Source organism: Tamandua tetradactyla, chromosome 19 (assembly GCF_023851605.1).
Source record: "Tamandua tetradactyla isolate mTamTet1 chromosome 19, mTamTet1.pri, whole genome shotgun sequence".
NCBI classification, from domain to species: Eukaryota; Metazoa; Chordata; class Mammalia; order Pilosa; family Myrmecophagidae; genus Tamandua; species Tamandua tetradactyla.
This window is the reverse complement of record NC_135345.1, coordinates 70,766,417-70,788,861: the sequence shown is the minus strand read 5'-3', so window position 1 is coordinate 70,788,861 and position 22,445 is coordinate 70,766,417. Positions and strand designations below refer to the sequence as shown.

At 34.3% G+C, this 22,445-nt stretch overlaps 1 protein-coding gene across 3 annotated transcripts in view; it reads left to right on the top strand.

The window, feature by feature from the left end:
• The window catches only part of LOC143663308 (sulfotransferase 1 family member D1), a 49,269-nt gene extending 28,184 nt beyond the window's left edge, over positions 1-21,085 (top strand). For all 3 annotated transcript variants that reach the window (XM_077137036.1, XM_077137037.1, XM_077137035.1), the window contains exons 2-8: positions 1,254-1,408; positions 9,946-10,071; positions 10,870-10,967; positions 13,077-13,203; positions 15,882-15,976; positions 16,405-16,585; positions 20,399-21,085. In XM_077137036.1, the coding sequence (XP_076993151.1) occupies positions 1,264-1,408; positions 9,946-10,071; positions 10,870-10,967; positions 13,077-13,203; positions 15,882-15,976; positions 16,405-16,585; positions 20,399-20,511 (885 nt within the window). In that variant the 5' untranslated portion in view covers positions 1,254-1,263 and the 3' untranslated portion in view covers positions 20,512-21,085. The remainder of the gene's footprint in view (positions 1-1,253; positions 1,409-9,945; positions 10,072-10,869; positions 10,968-13,076; positions 13,204-15,881; positions 15,977-16,404; positions 16,586-20,398) is intronic.
• The last annotated feature ends 1,360 nt before the right edge of the window (positions 21,086-22,445 follow it).

Sequence of the window (22,445 nt, the reverse complement as noted above, 5' to 3'; positions counted from 1 at the left end):
CCTACTTTCTGATATGCCTCTGCTTGCTCTTACTGCTGACATTTTCAGTTCTTGGTATGACTGCTCAACACCTATCACTCCCACTTAGGCACTGTGAAGATAAGGATCCATGCATTTCCCCCCTCGCCATTAGATTCCTAGTGCACGATGTCTATGAAATATTAAATAGTAGTGTTTAATAGATGTTTTTAATTAATTAATTTTAGCTTAAAGACAATTTACTTTATTTTAGTATTATGAGTGAAGTGATAAAAATAAGTAACAACAAAATTTGGTCTTATAAAAAAACTAACACTAATCCTGGTAGCTAATCAAAGATTCCCTGTCTATCTTGTATTTTTCTCTCGTTGATATTGATATAGTGAAGAACATAGATGAAAAAACCATTGCTAGTTCACCTGTTAGAAATGTTAACCTTGCACAAGCTGCAAGGTTAAAAAAACAATTTGTTAAATAAAGAAGATGAGGCAAGAGTTTAGAAGTTGACAGACATCATGGGACTGAATATATTGAAGGAGTTTCCAGTACTTTTTGCAAATGTAAAGTGTCAATGCTATGTAATATATATAAAAAGCAAATATGAATTTACATGAATTCAAATAAAAACCGTTAGTTTTTAAAATACCTTCTCTTCTTCTACTGACTTAATGACCCCTGATGATAGTACTGTGGCCTGACACTGCCAAATCTAAAGTAGTGGCAATTGAAATATTAATTTATTTTTTAATTTGATTGATACTGTCAAATAAAAGACAAATTTTAAGAATTTAGAAAAGACACAGTTTATTTATTAAAAGGAGGCAATTTGCAAATGGGAGAATGCTCTCTGCCGAGACAAAAGCGCTCTGCTTTCTCCCAAGAAAGAGGTAGCTGATAAAGTAGATAAGCTGAGGTTGCACAAGGAAAACGCATGATTAATTAAACAAAAAGTTTTTGTAAAGCAAGCTTTGTAAGAATGAAATGCTAACTAAAAAATTGTATTTATTATTGACAAAAGTGCAGATTTTGTGGAACTCAAGGTACCGTTTCAAAGAATTTCAGAACATTCTAGCAGTTGTGTGTAGGACAGTCTAGATAGCTTGTATCTCAGATAACTTGTCTTAGGCACATGTGAGTGATTTCAACACGTACGGACAACTTGGCTATTGCTTTAAAAATGTATGGACAAGCTGTCCAATCCCTTGTCAATTCCTTTAACAATACTATTAAAAAACCCACACTTTTCAACAACCTACCCTTTGTTTAAACTCTAGTCTCTCAAAAATGGACCAGCAGGATATCTTCAGGAGGGAGTTGGTCGATGTTCAAGATGTGCCCCTCTTTTGGAGCATGGCTCAGGAGTGGTCCCAGGTGGAGTCTTTTGAGGCCCGACCAGATGACCTTCTGATCGCCACCTACCCCAAATCTGGTAGGTCTTTTTCATTCATCTGTGCTCTGATTAAGTAATGAACGATCCACTTGTATAAACCCACAGATCTGCAGATTATTAGCTAAGACTTCCCTGAGTGCTTTAATTTATTAAGGGACACAATGATTAAAAAAAAAACAACCTGACTTATTTGTATTAGATAAGAACAATCTCTTTCTTGTTCTGAAAGGCTAGCAATAGAATGGAAGATTATTTGAGGGGAAATTAATGCTGTGATCTTTTAAAATTCAAATAAAAGTTATTAAAATTGTATATATGCTAAACATATGCTGACCTCCATATAAGACACTCAGAAAGGAGAATATACATTAACTCAATAAGAATCAACAAGTTTTTCTTTCTCAAGATCATAACAAAGAGTCTAGATGTGCAAAAGGATATGTGAGGTAAGGCTTTCTTTTGCCTTTTATCCAATTAATTTACTTGAGCCCATAAATCCATCAAATCTTCTAACAAAAACTCTTAAAAGATTTGAGGAAAAAAAGATTTTAAGAAATATATTGATCACTGATTTTTTTTTTTTTTTTTTTCGCATAGGCAGACACCAGGAATTGAATCCGGGTCTCCAGCATGGCAGGAGAGAACTCTGCCACTGCGCCACCATTGCCCACCCTAAAAGCAGTCCTATTGAGATAAATTCACACACCATACAATCCCAAGTATACAATTAGTGGCTTTTAGAATAATCATAAAATTGTGCATTCATTACCATAATCAATTTGAAAATATTTTCATTACTCCAAAAAGAAAAATCTCATACTCCTTAGCAGTCACCTCTCTATCCTTCCCAAATCCTACATAACCACTAATCTAATACTGTCTCTAATAAATGTATGTACATTTATATTTTATATAAGTGGAATCATACAATATGTAGTGTTTGGTGTCTGGTTTCTTTCACTTACCACAGTGTTTTTTTTTTCATTAATATAATTTTTTTACAAAAAAGTTGTAGATTTACAGAAACATCACATAAGAAATGCAACTTTCCCATATACTCCCTATTTTGATACTTTGTATTAGTGTGCCACCTTTGTTATAATTGGTTAATGAATATTCAAATATTGCTGTTATAGTCCATAATTTACATTAGGTGTGTATTTTTTCCATATACTGCCCTATTATAAACACCCTGCAATATTGTTATGCGTCTGTTATAATTTATGAAAAGACATTCTTATATTTGTGCTATTAACCATTGTCTACAACAGGGGTCACTGTGTTATATAGTCCCATGTTTATCTTCTAACTTTCCTTCTAGTAACATATGACCCAAACTTCCCCTTTCAACCACATGTGAGGCTGGGCCAGATGACCTTCTGATTGCCACCTATCCCAAATCTGGTAATATATGACCCAATCTTCCCCTTTCAACCGCATTCAAAAACATAATTCAGTGCTGTTAATTCCGCTCACAATAAGGTGCCACCATCACCACTATCTACCTCCAAACATTGACAATCAGCCTAAATAGAAATGCTGCACAAATTAAGCATCAGTTTCCCATTTGCTACCTCCACTCTATCTCCTACTAATCTATACTCTAGATTCTAACTCTATGAGCTTGCTTAATACAATTCATTTTAGTGAGGTCATACAGTACTTGTCTTTTGTATCTGGCTTATTTCACTCAACATAATGTCATCATAGTTCATCTATGCTGTCACATGCTTCAGAATTTCATTCCTTCTTACAGCTGAACAATATCCCATCATATGTATGTATCACGTTTGTCCGTTATTTGATTGATGGACACTTGGGTAGTTATCCTTGGCAACTGTGAATAATGCTGCAATGAACATCAGTGTGAAAATGTCTGTTCAGGTCCCTGCTTTCAGTTCTTCTGGGTTATACACCTAGCAACTGGATAGCTGAATCATGAGGCAATTCTATACTTTGCTTCCCGAGGAACCACCCAACGGTATTCCACAGAGGTTGTACCATTTTTACATTCCTACCAAAAGTGAATAAGTATTCCTATTTCTCCACATAATCCCCAACACTTGTAGTTTTCTGTTTTCTCAATAGTGGCCATTCTAGTAAATATGGAACGTTAGCTCATTGTAGTTTTGTTCTGCATTTCTCAAACAGCTAGTGTTGTTGAGCATCCTTACATGTACTTTTCTGTCCATTTGTATTTCCTATTTGGAAAAATGTCTATTAAAGTCTTTTCCCAATTCTTAAATTGGGTTATTTGCCTTTTTATTGTTAAGTTGTAAAATTTTATAATATATTCTGGATATTATAACATTATCAGATATGTGGTTTCCAAATATTTTCTCCAATTGAGTGGGTTGTTTTTCACTTTCTTTGCAAAGACCACTGAAGTGCAGAAGTTTTGCTTTTTTTTTTATTTTGATGAGGTCCCACTACAATTTCTTCTTTGGTTGTGTTTTGGGTGTAAAGTAAAATAAATGATTGCCTACCAAATGATCTTGAAGATGCATCCTTAAGTTTTCTTCTTGGAGTTTTATGGTCCTGGATCTTATGTTTGGATATTTGATCCATTTTGAGTTACTCTTTGATAAGGTGTGAGATAAGAGTTGTTTTTCATTCTTTTGCCTATGGATATTCAGATTTCCCTGCACCCTTTTTGAGTAGACTGTTCTGTCCCACTTGTATGGACTTGGCAGGCTTGAAAAATATCCATTGGCTATAGATGTGATGGTCTGTTTATGCACTCTCAATTAAATTCTATTGGTCAAGATACATATCTTTATGTCAGTATTATGCAATTTTGACTGCTGCAGCTTTGTAACATTTTTTAAAGTCAAGACATGTGAGTCCTCCAACTTTGTTCCTCTTTTTCAAGATGTTCTTGGGTATCTGGGGTCCCTTATTTTCCAAAGAAATTTGATAATTGGATTTTCTATTTCTGTAAAGTAGGCTGTTGGAATTCTGATTGAATCTGTAAATCATTTTGAGAAGAATTGAATCCTAAAAATATTGTCTTCCAAATCATGGACGTAAATTGTTCTTCCATTTATTTACATCTTCTTCAATTTGTTTTAGCAACGTTTAGTATATTCTGTGTACCAGTCCTTTACATCCTTGGATACATATACCCCTAGATATTTGATGCTTTTAGTTGCTATAGTAAACGGCATTTTTTCTTGATTTTTACCTCATATTGTTCATTATAGTGTATAGAAACATTACATGATTTTGCATATTGATCTTGTTTCATACCTCTTTGCTGATTTCAATTATTAGCTCTGGTAGGTTTTTGTTGTAAATTTTTTGAGACTTACTGGATATGGAATCATGTCATCTGCAAATAGTGCAAGTTTTACTTCTTCGTTTTCAATTTGGATGCCTTTCATTTCTTTTTCTTGCCTAATCACTATTACTAGACCATCTAGTACAATGTTGAATAACACTATTGTATAACAGTGGTGACATGAGATCCTTGTCTTGTTCCCAATCTTAGAAGAAAGCTTTTAGTCTTTCACCATTGAGTACACTGTTAGCGGTGGGTTTTTCATATATGCCTTTTCATGTTAAAGGCATTTCCTATCCTTTTGAAAGGTTTTTATCAAGAAAGGATGCTGAATTTTGTCCAAAGCCTTTTAGGCATCAATCAATATGATCACATGGTTTTTCCCCTTTGATTTGTTAATGTGGTGCTTTACGTCAATTGACTTTTTGTTGAACCACCCTTGCTTACCTGGAATAATACCCACTTGATCATGGTTTGTAATTATTTTAATATGCTGTTGGATTTCATTTGTAAGAAATTTGATGAGGATTCTTACATCTATATTCATTAGAGAAATTGGTCTATAATTTTCTTGTAGTATCGTTATCTGGCTTTGGTATTAATATCAGAATTGGTATTAATTCTTCTTGGAATGATTGGTAGAATTCACCTTGAAACCATACAGTCCTGAGTTTTTCTTTGTTGGGAATTCTTTGGTGACTGATTCAGTCTTTTTACTTGTGATTGGTCTATTGAGATATTCTATTTCTTCTTGAGTCACTGAGGGAGGTTCATGTGTTTCTAGGAATTTGTTCATATTATTTAAACTGCTTTATACGCTGGCATACAGTTGTTCATAGTATCCACCTATAATCCATTATATTTCAGTGGGGTCAGTAGCAATGTGCCCCTGCCCCTCTTTTTTTTTTGGCATGAGCAGGCACCAAGAATCAAACCTGGGTCTCTGGCATGGCAGGCAAGAACTCTGCCTGCTGAGCCACTGTGGCCCACCCCCTCATTTTTAATTTGATTTATTTTTATCTTCTCTCTTTTTTTCAGTCTATCTAAGGATTTGTCAATTTTATTGATCTTGTCAAAGAACCAACTTTTTGTTTTGTTAATCCTCTCAATTTTTTTTCTCAATTTCATTTATTTTTGCTCTAATCTTTGCTATTTCTTTCCTTCTGCTTGCTTTGGAATTAGTTTGCTGTTCTTTTACTCATTCTTATGGGTATACTATTAGAGTGATTTTAGGTCTTTCTTTTTTTTAATGTAGGTGTAATGGCTATAAACTTTTCTCTCAGCACTGTTTTCACTGTATCCCATAAGTTTTTATATGCTCATTTTCATTCATCCCCAGATATTACTGATTTCTCTTACAATTTCTTCCCTGGCCCACTGATTATTTTTAAAATGCGTTTGTTTAACCTCCCTATATTTGTGAATTTTTCAGTTCCCTCCCTGTTACAGATTACCACATTCATTCCATAATGTCATATTAAGTGCTCTGTATAGCTTCCATCTTTTTATATTTATAGCGATTTGTCTGACCTTGAGAATGATCCATGAGCCCTTGAGAAGTATATATATTCTGCTGTTTTGGGGTACCAAGTTCTTTATTTGTCTTTTCATTTATCATATTATTCAAGTTCTCTCTTTCCGTATTGATCCTCTGTCTAGATGTTCTATTTATGATGGTAGTTTGTAGAACTCTCCAACCATTATGGTAGGGTCGTCTGTTTCTCCCTTCAGTTTTTCCAGTGTTTGCCACATGTATTTTGGTGCAACCTGATTAGGTTCATATAATATTTATGATTGTTATTTCTTCTTGGTGGTTGATGCTTTTATTAATAAATAGTGTCCTTTTTTTGTCTCTTATAACAGCTTTGCATTTAAAGTCTCTTTTGTCTGATAGTATAGTTACCCCAGTACTCTTTTGGTTACTGTTGCATGTAATATTGTTTTTACAGTCTTCCATTTTAAACCTATTTTTATCTTTGGGTCTAAGGTGAGCCTCTCATAGACAGCATATAGATGAAACATACTTTTGCATCCATTATGCCAATCTATGTCTTTTTGGGGAGAATTTAATACATTATCATTCCATATTATTACCATAAAGGAAGAACTTATGCCTTGGTTTTTATATGTCATATCTTACTTTTGTCTCTCTTTCTATCCTTTTAGTTACTCTTACTGATACTCTTCATTTCTGTACTCTCATCCAAGTCTCTTTCTCCTGTCTTTTCTTTTCTGTCGCAGAACTCCCTTTAGTATATCTTGTTGGGTTGGTCTCTGTTGAAGAACACTCTAAGTTTCCATTTGTCTCTATTTTAAACTTTCCCTCATTATTGAAGGATAGTTTTGCTGTAAAAAGAATTTTTGGCTGGTACTTTTTCCCTTCTAGAACTTAAATATATCACACCATTGCCTTCTCACCTCCATGGTTGCTGATGAGAAATTAACACAATCTTTTGATGATTCCTTTCATGTGATGAAATGCTTTTCTCTTGCTTCTTTCAGGATTCTTTCTTCATCTTTGGCATTTGATGTTTGGATTAATAAATGTTGTTTGGAGCATGTTGTGCTTCTTGAGCATATATGTTTATTCATTTCATAAGAGTTGGGGCATTTTTGACCAATATTTCCTCAAGTATTCATTCTGGCCCCTTTCCCCTTCTCTTCTTCTTCTGGGACACCCATGATGTGTATGTTTGTGTGCTTTGAGGTATCATTCAGTTCCCCAAGAGCTTGCTCTATTGTTTCCATTCTTTTTTTTTCTGTCTGTGAGATTTTGATTGTTCTCTTCTAGTTCACTGATTCTTTCTTCTGTCTGCTCAAATCTGCTGTTGCATGCCTCAAGTGTATTTTAATCATGCCTTTGTGCTTTTAATTCCCATCATCTCTGTCTTTTCATATTTTCAAATTCTTCTTTATGCTCCCCCTGTCTCTTCTTAATATACTTTATCTCTTTATCCATATTTTCCTTCATCTCCTTGAGTTGATTTTGGAGATTTGTTTGAACATCTTTGATTAGTTCCAGATTCTGTGTCTTCCTTGAAGCTTAATTTGTTACTTTGACTAGGCCATATCTTCTGGTTTCTTAGTATGGCTTGCACATTTTTGCTGATATCTAGGTATCTCATTATCTTGGCAGGTTTGAATCAATGGCCACATTCTTCCCTGCCTAGGCAGGCTGAAACAACAGCCTCAGAACCAGGACCCAGTGATCCAAATTTGCCATTCAAAAGCCATGATCAGTGAGGGTAGATGTTCCCTCTTCCCCTCTTCCTGTTTTTGGGGAAAAGAACTTCCATAGTCTTCTCCAACTGCAGACACAAGCCAGCCAGGGACTAGGCCCAAAGTGGCCCACCTTGAGTGTGGAGATGAACACTGGCAGCTGCCGTGAGCTAGCTACTCACAGTTTCTTAGCCTCTTCCTCCTGGTCTTCACTGGATGCTGTGCCATGCTACCCTGACCTCTGGATCTCTGGAATAGTTGTTTCAGATGGCTCCCGCCTGTCTACTAACTTTTCTGAAGGGGAAGTAAATCTTAGAGCTCCCCACTCTGCCATCTTCCTTAGAATTTCTCCTCAGCCAGTGAGCTTTGTGCTCAAAATATTAAGGGAGAGCAAATATTAAGGGAGAGCAAAGGGCTGATAGTAGAAAGTAAAGAAATGCAACATGCAGACCTTGGTGGATATAAAAAAGAAGTAAAGTTTTGATAAAAAATCTTTTTTCTTACTACTTTACATTGCTCTCTTAGCGGTTTATAAAATCTCTACCATTTAGGGTGATAAACCACTTTACATTTTTTAAATGAGATACAAGCTTAGAGATCCTTGATGAGATACAAGTTTAGAATAAGGTTAGTTAGTGAAAATATGCATTTTTTTAGTTTTTGCCATTTTTAGATGTATTTTAAAGCAGGATTCTGTTAAGAGACTATTATGATAATCTTTGGAAGATACCATTGTAAATAATGGTTAAATAATAGTATAATAGTTAATTATAATTACATAATAGTTAAATAATAGTGTAAATGAATAGTAATACAAATAGCTAAATGATGTGGCTTTTCCCATAGATCAGAGAAAACAAACATTTCCAAGCAAAGTATCCTAAATAAGAAATTGCCATTTCTTTCAATCATATATCATGACCCACAATTGAGCCACCTACTAGGAGACGGTAAAATATATTATATTGTATTTTGGAATTCAGATTTCTTTTTTTCTATGCATTGTACTTAAACCTAAGCCATATTAAGCAAAGAAAAGATGAAAGATAGTATTGATTTTGGCTCACCATTTTTGCGGTACTGTTATTGTCTGTTTAGAAAGGTAGGGGAAATTGCCTAGTATTCATGATTTAGGGATAGGAAGGGGAAATTTTTGTCTACAAGAAAATAAAAAAAGAATACCTAAGGTACTTTAATATCTGGAAGAAATCTAAATGTGCAAAGATGCGTAGGTCATTCTTCAAAAAATTGCTGCTGTGTAAATGGATTAATTGCTTAATTAATTAAATATTTGGGTTATACCCTTAACTATTAAATTAGGAACTATCCTTATATTTTTGATAAAGAAAGAGTTGGGAACAGTTAAGATGCTTTTCTCCTACATCGTTTAATTATTTTCTAGCAGTGCCTCAAAAATCTCATCATTGACAATGGAGCACACTAAATCCTCACATGCTTTAGATCCATTTCTCCAAAAGCCTGGTAAGACACAATATCATGAAGAGCAGAGTGATTTATTCCACTCTACTCTATCAGGATCTGTTCTCTTTTGTCTGAGGAGCACACTGGTGACCACCAATGAAATTAGAAAGTTCTTCCTGTTTCCTTCACCTCTTTTCCACTGGATGTTGAACATTTCACCTTGTATACTAATCATTCTTAAAACCCAGTAATTGTTTTGGTGTCAATAGGAATTGTCCAAATTGATGGTTACCTTCATTGAAGTTGGCTGCAAGGTGGTCAGACTTCTCTTTCCCCATTTATTCTACCCAAGGGAGTACATAATCATTACTTATATAATGAAATTATCATTACTTATACCTTTAACATTTCCTGTTTTACATCCTATACAAGTCTTGTTTTTATAATTATTGCAATCAAGTTTTGTACACATGCAACACATATGTATGTGTTCGAGGCAGTGAAAGGTGAGTCTTAGGAAAGAGGAGAAGAGGGAAGGGGGGAGGATGCAAAGAGCACATTTTTGCTTCAGTTATGCAACTTTTCTCCTCTTATTTCCCTTCTCATAATGTTTTAGACAGAAATGTGTAGAACTTCTTCCCATTTTTTTTTTAAGGAACAACCTGGATCAGTGAAATATTGGATTTGATCTATAACAATGGGAATGCAGAGAAATGTAAAAGGGATGCAATATACATACGAGTGCCATTCATGGAATTGATAATTCCCGGAATCGAAAATGGTATTTTCCCTGAATGTTTCTTTTCAGCACAGGAGTAAATCCTCCTATCTTTTCATGATATTTGGAGTGTGTATGTTGGAAAATGATACAGACAGAGCTTGGAGAGTTGAATCATGAATCTATAATATAGTACAGTCACAATCTGGCTAAGTGAATAACTATTTTAAACTCTTGCTCAATTCAAAAATAAAATCTGCATGTGAGAAAATTTCAATGCAGCATATTTTTCTTAATAGAGAGGGTGGAAGTCTTCAACATTTAAAGTATTGTGTGATAATTACATAAAGATAATTCAGTGTTTTATCGAATATAAAATCATATATAATGCTAGTTAGTTGATGTTTATAGCCTCCAGGAGAGGAATTATGGGGATATATGGTTTTGCATCATTAAAATTTTTAAGACAGGTATGAGCTTCATGATTTAATTTGATCTTAGGATTTGAAGAAAGGGATTTTGAAATCCTCTGGTTCAACTTCCCTATGTCATAAATGAGAATAAGAGGAAGATGAAGAAAAAATCAGGGCATCTTGACTTTAGATGCACTGCTGTTTTCATGCCCACAATGTGTTACATTTGAGGATTTTTAAAAGATACTTAGGTAGATAATAAACTACTGTCACTCATAGGCAATGAAATAGCCTAATAATAAAGTATTTATTATTTTTATCTCATAGTAAATTTTTAGAGTAACAGCCTATCATTTCAGATTAAATTTCAAAAAATCTTAGATTATATTGTAATTGACTTTTATGATACCATATTTTTAATGCCGTTTGTTATATTTTGGGCTTCTAGGCATTGAACAGTTGAAAAGCATGCAGTCGCCTCGATTAGTGAAAACACACCTACCTGTCCAACTTCTCCCTTCTTCATTTTGGAAGAATGACTGCAAGGTAGCAAATTTTAAAGAAAGCCAATCCTTATTTGTTTTGCAATTTCTTTTACTAAGTAGGAAGGAACACAAGAAAAAATAATGCTGCCTCTGGATAAATCATTGTAAAAGTAATAAGTGAACCCTGTATCCCTGGGATCAAAATAATATCAATGTATATAACAGTGGCTTGGACACCAATTCTCTAGGCAGGAAATAGACTACCAATGTCCAATATTAAGAAATAGAATGTTCTTAGCACCCCACAAGCTCAATTTTCTGCCCACTTCCAGGATGTAACTCCCATCCACAAAGGTAACCATTATTTTGAATGCTTTGTCATAATTTAGTTTACTGGTTTTGCCTATAATAGTCAAGTATGTACTCTTGAATGTTTCACTTATTTCATTCAACATTACTTTTGTGACATCTGTCCATATCATGCTTGTACCTTTGTTTTTTTGGTTTGCTTTTCTCTGACCAACAGAAGCATTATGACTTGAGAGCTTGTTAGATATGCAAATTTTCAGCTCTCATTTCGGACCTATCAAGGCAGAAACTCTGGGGAGAGGATTCCCAGCAATCTGAATTTTGACAAGAACTTCATCTGATTCATGCTAATGTCTGAGAACCACTGATGGTAGAGCATTCAATTAGGTGGATGTGGATATTCCACAACTCACTTATCCGTTGAACTAGTGATGGATAGTTGGGTTATTGCAACTTGTCAGTTAGTAAAATAGTCCTGCTATGAACAATCTTATACACGAGCTTTATTGCTCTTATATATATACACACTTCGGTATAGCTTGAGATGGAATGACTGGATCTTAGTTCATTTGTTCAGTTTTAGAGATGATTTCAAACAACTTCCCAAATAATTTGCACAAATTTACACTTTGAGTGGCAGTGAATGAGAATTCAAGCTGCACCACATCCTCCCTAACGCCAAAAGTCACTCTTAATTTTAGCCGTGCAGGTGGCTTCTCACTGTGGTTTTACTTAACCTGAATAACTAATTAGGTGAAGGTCACTTCTACACTGAAGTAAAAGGGAAGCAGAATTTTGTAAGGAAATTGCAGGTAATAATGATTGAAAAAAAATACTTGGTGCATTACTAGAATTTATATTGGAATATGGAGTAATGGGGAGCATTTATAGGGTTTAATATTTTCTCAAGAAGTTACGTCTGCAAGAGAATCTTAACACTTAGAACTCTGTGCACAAGTTTTTGAGATGTCCCTTTCTGTCAACTGCCTTCTTTACTACATTCTTGTCCCAGACTATAAGAACTAATACCAGTGACTTGAGAACAGGAAAGTCACCATTTCCTTTGTCTATCTGTTGGGAGAATAGGAGTAAATTTTGATCCTACATAGATGAAAGGAGATATTTTCCTGAGTGCATTTTTCCTTAGAAATATATTTGCTGCATGGATGGCTGGGTCCTCAGTATTATTAGGTTTACTACAAGAGAGATGGGTTTAATGAATTTTAATGGACTTGCCTGAAAATCTAATTACCAATGAAGCATAACAAGATCATTTCTATTGAGAAATATGTTCAAAATTTCAGCCCTTAAGCCGACTTGAGGGCTTCATTCATAAAATAAATTCTAATCTTACACAGGTCACTATAAATAAAAATTATTATTATATAGCTATTATTATGTAGGTATGATCATAGACGGAATGAAAGATATGGAATTTTTACTTTAAATTTATCTAAGTACTGGTTTATCTTTAATAAAACATCAGGCATGAGCATTTTTGTGATTTGTTTCTTCATTTTAATTATTAATTTTAGTTTGTGATACAGAAAAGTATTCTAAATATAAGGATAATACTATTCAATTAATTTAATATTTATTCTAATTCTTCTTATATTGGTTTTTCATGTTTGAAGAGATACACCTGTTTTCAAACACTAAAGAAAAATGTGGAATGTGAGAGATGAGCGCTCGCTTTGTTAAAACAATGTATACTTGAGAATAATCTATGTTAGAATATAGTTATAAATGCCTATATTAGAAAATAAAAAAGAGAAAATAAGCATTCTGTCAAGGCAAGCAAATATCTACAAACTATTAAGTAATGTAAACAAAATGATGATTTTTCTGTGTCTCTCCACAGATGATTTATGTGGCTCGGAATGCCAAAGATGTGGCTGTCTCTTACTATTATTTCTACCAGATGGCAAAAATGCACCCAGAGCCTGGCACCTGGGAGGAGTTCCTGGACAAATTCATGTCTGGGAAGGGTGGGTCTAACTCTTCCTTTAATCATCAAATTCCATAATGAGAGAGATTTTTTCAGGTGGATTATAAAGTTTAAATAGAAATCTTGTGCTTATTACAAACTTAATATGTGTTCAAGACTTTATTAATGCATTGTGAAGAAGATAGCCTAAAGGATTGTAACTTATGGGGAATACTTGACACATGGATTTCCCAGTGCTTAGTCTCTGTTTCCTAAAGGCTCAGTGTCTCCTGCCAATTTATTCAAATGCTTTCCTCTCTTAGCATCCATGACATTGTATTATTTAAATTTTATACCTATTACTTGGATTATATTTTTTCTACCTTTCTTTCACTTTTATTATATGAATTGTCAAAATTCTTGAGTGAGGGCTTTATCCTCAATGTTCCACTTTTCTACCTGTGTTTTCTTCTTCAGAGAAACAGATTTAAACCTACATTTAGAGTATAACTCTACTGATTATATCCAAATGGACATTTTACTTCCTGACTTCCCATGTGTTCTAGTTTGCTAACTGCCAGAATGCAATATACCAGAAACAGAATGGCTTTTAAAAAGGGGAATTTAATAAGTTGCAAGTTTACAGTTGTAAGGCCGAAAAAATGTTCCAATTAAAACAAATCTACAGAAATGTCCAATCTCAAGCATCCAGAGAAAGATACCTTGGTTCAAGAAGGCCGAGGAAGTTCACAGTTTCTCTCTCAAGTGAGAAGGCACATGGTGAACACAGTCAGGGCTTCTCTCTCAGCTGGAAGGGCACATGGTGAACACAGCATCATCTGCTAGCTTTCTCTCCTGGCTTCCTGTTACATGAAGCTCCCAGGAGGCGTTTTCCTTCTTCATCTTCAAAGGTCACTGGCTGATGGAGTGTCTGCTTCTCATGGCTATGTCATTCTCTGCTCTTTCAGAATCTCCTCCTTTCTCCAAAATGCTTCCTTTTTTATAGGATTCCCATAAAGTAATCAAGACACAATTGGAATGGGTGGAGACACATCTCCAACTAATCCAGTTTAACAGCCACTCTTGATTGAGTCACATCTCCAGGGAGATGATCTAATTAAAGTTTCAAACATATAATACTGAATAAAGATTAGAAGAAACAGCTGCCTTTACACAATGGGATTAGGATTGAAATGGCTTCTCTAGTGTACATACATCCTTTCAAACTGGGGCACCATGTAAGCATTAGATGAAGTATTTGAATGCTTACAAGTTATACACACTTTGAAAATCTATTTGGCAAGTTTAGCATATTTAAAACTTGTATGTAGATAAGTCTTATAAAGCCTATATAAGTTTTATAAAGTATCTCTAACTTTGCTTTTTAAATACCTCTTTTTCATCAGTGTTGCCAACATCTTTCTGGTGTTGTGAGAAACAAAACCTTTTGAAATTGTTTCTCGACATCAATTATCATATTAAATCTCAAATTATACCTTTTAGATTTCTTATTACTATAATAACTGAAATTCTTTGTTTCCATTGTGTTTGCTTCAACTTTGGGCCTTTATGACCTAACTTCAATCATGTCTTAATGGGGTTTCTGTACATTAAAGCCCTAAAAATGCCTTTCTGCTGGAGATATAGATTTGAAGAGCATATGATCGTTGTTTTAGATTATGAAAGGCTAAAATGTAAGTATGAACTCAACTCAATGCAAAAAGAATGTTAGAACTTTGCAAGTTCTTGAAAGAAGTAGAGATTTCAATATACTCATTGGAAGAAATATACTATATGGATCAGAGAGTGGAGAGACAAAATGTAGGATTATAAATTAGAATACATTCTCAGAAATATATTCTGATCTAATCCCAGTTGTTAAAAGTGTTTGAGGAATACAATGTAATGTGTGTCCATTTCCTCTCTTCCAGAAAAATCTTCAGCACTATTTCCCGATAGCAAGACACTTTTAAGATGAACCCGTTCTAAGCACAAAATCCTCAAGTTTTCATCTAAGAAGTCATATCATTTAGCACTGATTTCCGTAACACTGATGTTAGCCGGCTCTCCCAGAGCATTTTACCCATATCGCCACTCCTTAAAACTATCTTTAATGGCATCTGATTGCTAAAAGAAAAAAAAAAAAACACCAAAAACCAAAAAAACAGTATCCCCAATTACAAAGAAGGAGATATATATATATCACTTTACATCTACAAGTTTAATTCCCAATATTCACCTATAAAAGCCCTCTTCTTGAAGCAAATACATCCCACACATATCTTACATTTCTGACATTGTTTTACTTCTGCGGTTACTTGGACTATTCTCTGTGTATAGAATGTCATCGTCATTCTCATCATTTTAAATGCCCTATTTTTCTTAGATCAAAATATACTCTTCTTTCTCCACAGCATTTTTTAACCACCCCATCTCTATGATTTTCTCTCCCTCTCCTGCAAACCTCCAGACCACTTATTATCTTCATTACCCATTACCTAAAACCTTGCTCCTGAAATTTTAGTTCTATTTATTAGAAGTATTTCTTCCTTTCCAAATAGATTATAAATTCAATGAAAAAAGGGATTATCTCATGTACTTATATTTAGCATTCCTCTTTCTTGAACTAAAAGATATCGATTAAGTATGTATTGATAATGATAACTTGGGATGACATTTAACAATTCTTTACTTTATGTAAATAGTTAGAATTTGGAAACATTTTATCTTTCAATTCAGTGTGCTTTGGTTCCTGGTATGACCATGTAAAAGGGTGGTGGGAGAAGAGGAAAGACTATCAGATCCTTTACCTGTTCTATGAAGACATGAAGGAGGTAAGAGGCTAGGGTGAGTTATTTTTTCCTTGATTCTGGAAGGAAATCTAAGATTCTTCTACTTTGCTTCACACTTTGCTTTACTCCAAGGTGAACAAATATAGCTGATTTACCATCCTATCAGTTATGCTCCCGAAATAGATCTTATATCCATCTACTTTACTAATACTATGCTCCACAACAGTACTGGCATCTATCTTGTCTTCCTTGGACCATCTTGTCTTTTCATTTCTATTATCCACTTACAGAGAATTTACTTGGTTAACTAAGGATGGGTTATGTACATAAGAAAGTGAAGTTTTAAAATGCACATGATATATAAAATTATTTCATATACTATATTTGCATAAATAGAACACTATTAAATGCTTTACCTGTTAATTAATAAATCTGTCTGAAATGAACCTTTTTCTTTCTGACTTCTTTAGGATCCAAAGGGTGAACTTCAGAAGTTATTAAAGTTCCTAGAGAAGGACCTGCCAGAAGAAATCATGGATAAAATCCTCTATCATAGCTCTTTCGATGTGATGAAACGGAACCCCAGTGCAAATTATACCACCGTGTCAGCCAATGAAATGGACCATTCTGTGTCTCCCTTCATGAGAAAGGGTGAGGATGTCATGTAGCAAGTTTTGTACAGCTTCTAATCACATCATGAAGAACATGGATGGACAGATGAAAGTGAAATTGTAGGAAATGGAAAGAGATTGTGTTTGCTGGGGACAGAAAAATGAAAAAATATATATATTAGAGGAAACAAAATCTATTTCTTCTAATGAGCTAAGCCTTCTAATGAGAAATGTTTACTCAATAACCTGTGCCTTGTTGGTGTGGAGCAAGTTGCTATATGGTACATAATGGGAACACAGCCTCAGACAAAATAGAAACTTTAAGCAAATGGCAGATTTATTACTTAAACAGACAGCACAATGGGTCCAAAAGAGCAGGGGAAGACATTCCATCATGGCTGGTCTCTCGAGACCAGCAGCTCCATTCAGGGTCGGTGATGGCAGGTCCCCTTGGAGGCCAGCCACAGCTTGGGTTGCCTGTTCTTAGTTTCCAGATTTAAGGCCCAGTCTTGTCCTTTCTTTACACCTAACACCTTCCTGCAGGTTGTGGATTGGATATAGACTAACACATTGGTACACAACAGAAAAAGAGGTGGGGGGTAGGTGAGGACTGGGAGATGCCCACTGTCACTGTGTATCTGTGACTTTTCCAATATTAGTATCCGTGACTATGTCAAAGGATGACTGTCACTATTGTGAATGAAATAGATCTTCTTCATCTTCCTTAAAACTTTTTTTAGAACATTAATCATTTTAATGTCATTTGATAATTTAGCTATAATCATTTTTTAATTTATTTTATTTATTAAATGTACCAACATACAAACATAAACATTCATACCATTGATCATTCCATTCTACATATATAATCAGTAATTCACAATATCATCACATAGTTGTATATTCATCATCATGATCATTTCTTAGAACATTTGCATCAATTCAGAAAAAGGAATAAAAAGAAAACAGAAAAAAAATTCATGTATACCATGCCCCATACCCCTCCCTTTCATTGATCACTAACATTTCTATCTACTAAATTTATTTTAACAATTTTTGATCCATATGTTTACTCATCTGTCTATAAGGTAGATAAAAGAAGCATCAGACACAGTTTTCACAATCACACAGTCACATTGTGAAAGGTGTATCATTATGCAATCATCTTCAAGAAACATGGCTACTGGAACACAGCTCTACATTTTCAGGCATCTTCCTTAAAACTTTTGCAGTGCTAGATAGTAGCTTAAGTGACATATGGCAGACTAATAAGGGAGAATGTCAACTCTTTGAGGTTACTGCTGTGATTTTGTACATCATTGTACCCTTAGCCTTGAACTCAATGTATATCATCTTGCACAAAATAGGTCTTTAAACAATATGTATTGAACTGAATTGTTTATGAGAGAGAGAGAGAGAGAGAGAGAGAGAGAGAGAGAGAGAGAGAGAGAGAGAGAGAGAGAGAGATGTCCTGGTAGTGTATGATTTCTCAGCTTTGCATATAATAAATATACCCTAGAATTCAGAGACTTAAAACCATACAATTCATTTTCCATTTATTACATGTTGGTGGATGCTGGTCAGTGATGGCTATGCATATTTGTTCAACTCTCTCTGCCTCTGTTCAGTTTTGCTTAACTTTCTTGAGCTCATCTCCTCATTTTTTTCCCTTTTGAAAATCCAGGCTTAAAGAACTGCTCTTATGTGGGACATGCCCAATACAGTAAAGAGGAAGAAGAAGAGAACTGGCTCTTATTCTTGCAATGTCTTTCAAAGTTTTTGCTCAGATGTGGCACATGTTGCATGTTCTAGTTTGCTAGCTGCTGGAATGCAATATACCAGAAACAGAATGGCTTTTAAAAAGGGGAATTTAATAAGTTGCTAGTTTACAGTTCTAAGGCTGAGAAAATGTCCCAATTAAAGCAAGTCTATAGGAATGTCCAATCTAAGACATCCAAGAAAAGATACCTTGGTTCAAGAAGGCCGATGAAGTTCAGGGTTTCTTTTTCAAGTGAGAAGGCACATGGCGAACACAATCAGAGTTTCTCTCTCATCTGGAAAGGCACATGGTGAACACAGTGTCATCTGCTAGCTTCTTCTCCTGGTTTTCTGTTTCATGAAGCTCCCTGGGAGGCATGTTCCTTCTTCATCTCCAAAGGTCACTGGCTGGTGAACTCTGATTCTCGTGGCTATGTCATTCTGTTCAGCTGTCTCTGAATCTCCCTCATTCTCCCAAATGTTTCCTCTTTTATAGGACTCTAGAAACTTGTTCAAGATCCACCCAAATGCGTGGAGACATGTTGTCACCTAATCCAACTTAACAACCACTCTTGAGTAAATCACACCTCCAGGGAGATGATCTGATTACAGTTTCAAACATACAGTATTGAATAGGGATTATTCTGCCTTTATAAATGGGATTTATATTAAAACATGGCTTTTCTAGGGGACATACATCCTTTCAAACCAGCAGATTACACATACTCAAATTCCATCTGCGAAATCATTTTAAAAAACAAGCTCAAAGTTAATAAGGCAAGGACAAATGGGCACAGCACACAATGGACAAATATGTAAAATCTTAAAGTGAAGTCAGGAGTGAATAATTATTGACGGTAATATAATGTAAGGCAGTTTTTGAGAGATAGATTCTAGTGAGAATCTACAAAGGAAAAATTAAAGGCAATTTTAATTTTATCTAAGGAGGTCCTAGAGATTTTTAGAAAGTTAAGGAATGTGTTATAGATAAATCTTGCTGAAAATAAAACCAAGTTTAATTTTTGCCTCCCGGGGGACATTGGCAATGTCTGGAGACTTTATTTTCCATCTTTTTGTTATAGTAATATATTTATGCAACTCAACATTTTCCATTTTAACCACTTTCAAGTATACAATTCAGTGTGTTAATTACAGTCATAATCTTGTGCTATCTACCACCAAAATCCATTAACTCCAATTTTTCATCACCTGAAACAGAAACTCTGAAATACTTAAGCAATAACTCCCCATTTCCCCAACTCCCAGTCCTTGGTAACCTGGAAACATTTTTGATGTTAAAACTGGGGAAATGCCCCTGGCATCTGATGGGGGAGGCATGCTGCTAAATATTCTACAATGCACAGAACAGTCCTGCCTCTCACCAGAATTGTCTGACCCAAATTTCAAAATCTGAGATATATAATTAAAATGAATTGTCAAGGTTGAGGAACCCTGAGTCCAACTCACAAAATTATTTTGATATATCTTCTCTTTTTCCCTGAAGCTGGATTTCTAAATGTTTCTTCTAGGTAAATTTGTGTGAGGTTTTTTGAAAATGGCATTAATTTATCAAAAGTTCATTGAAAATGCTGTATTCTATATCCTTTTAACAATATTTTTATATGGTTACTATATTGAAGACTTTGAACAATCCTATAGTAAATAAATTTGCTTAATTACACGTAACTCAGATATTCCTAATCTTATTTAGTCATAGAACTTTTTTCAAGACAGAAATTAATATCAGACTTTAGAAAATATAGTTTAAAATGACTGAAAAATGCTCTGTATCATTTGTCAGCAAGGCTCTTAAAACCAAAGAATCAGAATTTTGAGAAATTGGATTTTATCCCAGTGACATTTCTCAAAACTATTTAGGTATACTTTTTAAAATATTTGATACTGAAAAAAATCCATAGAAATCATTGTAATGCTAGGAACGTCCAGGCATCTGGAAGAGGTAGTAGGAGGTGAGGAAGACTACTATGGAGTATGTATAACACTCTAACATTAAAAGTTTAAAAATACAACTCAAGTAATTTCACTCAAAACTGATCTATAATCTCATAGTTCTATTTTTATTTTTTCATTTCAGGTATTTCAGGAGACTGGAAGAATCAATTCACTGTAGCCCAGTATGAGAGATTTGAAGAAGATTATGAAAAGAAAATGAGTGGGTCTACCTTAAAGTTTCGATCAGAGATCTGAGTAATACCTGCTTTTTCTCCAATTCTTTTAGCTGGCACCTAAACAAAAAGAAAAGAATCACTTCAAGCATTTAGTGAAAATAAATTCTGTATGTGATATTTCCTTAATTACTTAGTGATTTTTAATAGAATAGTCAAAGAATTTCAAAATATGCCTAGGAAAATCCAATATGATTTTAAGTACCTTCCCACAATATTTTGGTTTCCTTAAAAATTAAATCCTGGAATGAAGTTTTGAAAGCTACAAAGTTACCTACTTTATTATTTTTTACTTCAAAGAAAGATAAGTTCTGGGTCATCATCCTTACAGAGAAGATATTTAGGGGAGATCCCGAGATGGATTTGAACCCAATTTCTCACTAAAAGACTATAACTTCTCTGCTATACGTTTATAATGATACCAGTGTATTATAAGACCAATTTTTCTTTTTTGTGCAAAGAGTTCAATGAAATTTATTGCCTTAAAATGGTTTACTATAGACGAACTTTCGGATTTGCTAATCATGTCTTCTACTGTTATAATTTAAATGTTAAAGATATAAAATAATATTAAAATGTAATCAATAAATATGTTTCTGAACTATTGTCAGAAAAATAATTCATTATCTACTGTTAAAGACAAAAATCAATGGACTGTTATTTATCATAATATCAAAGTAATCAAAATGTATTAGATATCACCTATGTATAAATAAGGTGCCTTAGGAATAACCAATAATAAAACAGGGATCCTGAATTCAAAGAACTTTAAGTTAGGGAGAAAAAAATTACAGAGGAGTAATTGTAAGGAGAGCATTAGAGACAGCCACTATACTTATATCTGATATATTTAAGAGCTTATTATATGCTGAACACTGCTACACATTTTACATGGATTCATGTTAACTGATCTTCATTCAGTTTTTAAGATAGGTATTCTAATTTTTCCCAATTTTACTGACATGTAAACTAGCAGAGAGAGTAATTATGCACATAGAATATTGTCAAATATTCAGTAAAAGCACAGAGAAGGGATTGCTTGATTTCTTATCCCTTTCCTTTTTAACAGACTCAGTAATTAGTGGGCTCCCATGATCTATAACAAGCTTATTCTGCCTCTTTCATATCCTCAAATCCTCGCCATTCCATGTTATTCATACCTCATCACTTCTATCTCATCCAAATGTGATTATATTTACAAAGATAACTGAAAATTTTCCTTGTTTTCCTGCAGTGGAAAATAGCGCATATTCTCAAATCTCATTCTTATTTGATGCTCTATTCTAGCAGTCACTGAATTTTAATGTTCACTCACCATTACAGGAAAAAGTTCTGAGCATACCCCAATAATATATACATGTTTATTTCTCTGTAAATTATACACATGTATGATGTGCTAATATATTTTGAACTCAGTGAAACACATATAAATAGAAATTAAGAGGAAATAAATATGAAATAACTTAGAATGTATTATTTATTAATTTATTACACAAAATACACTTGCTCTTACTAAAATATTTTTATAGTGATTGTGGACCAAGTTACTACACAGTGCTTAGTGGAAACAGAGGCTCAGGGCACAACAGAAACTTTCCACAATTGATTTCCTTGTTATGTAGTAAAAAGGGTCCAGAAGAGCAGGGAAAGAAACTTCATCATCTCTGGTCTGCAGGGGTGGCCAGACTACTCAGGTTGAGATTAGTCAATAGCAGCTCCACGTGCCCCACTTCATGTTGGAGAAGAAAGAAAAACCTGTGCTGCTAAGGGTGGGGTGTTTACTCACCCTGGGGGGGATGGTGAGAATTCCCACCTTGCTTAGCATCTAGAGCAACTTGTTCTAATTTCTGGGTTTAAAATTTGATCGGGCCTTTTCATTAGACCTAACAGTCCCTTAGATTGTGGAATGAAAACAGGTAGAAACATCTCACATAATAGAAGAGGCAGGGGTATGTG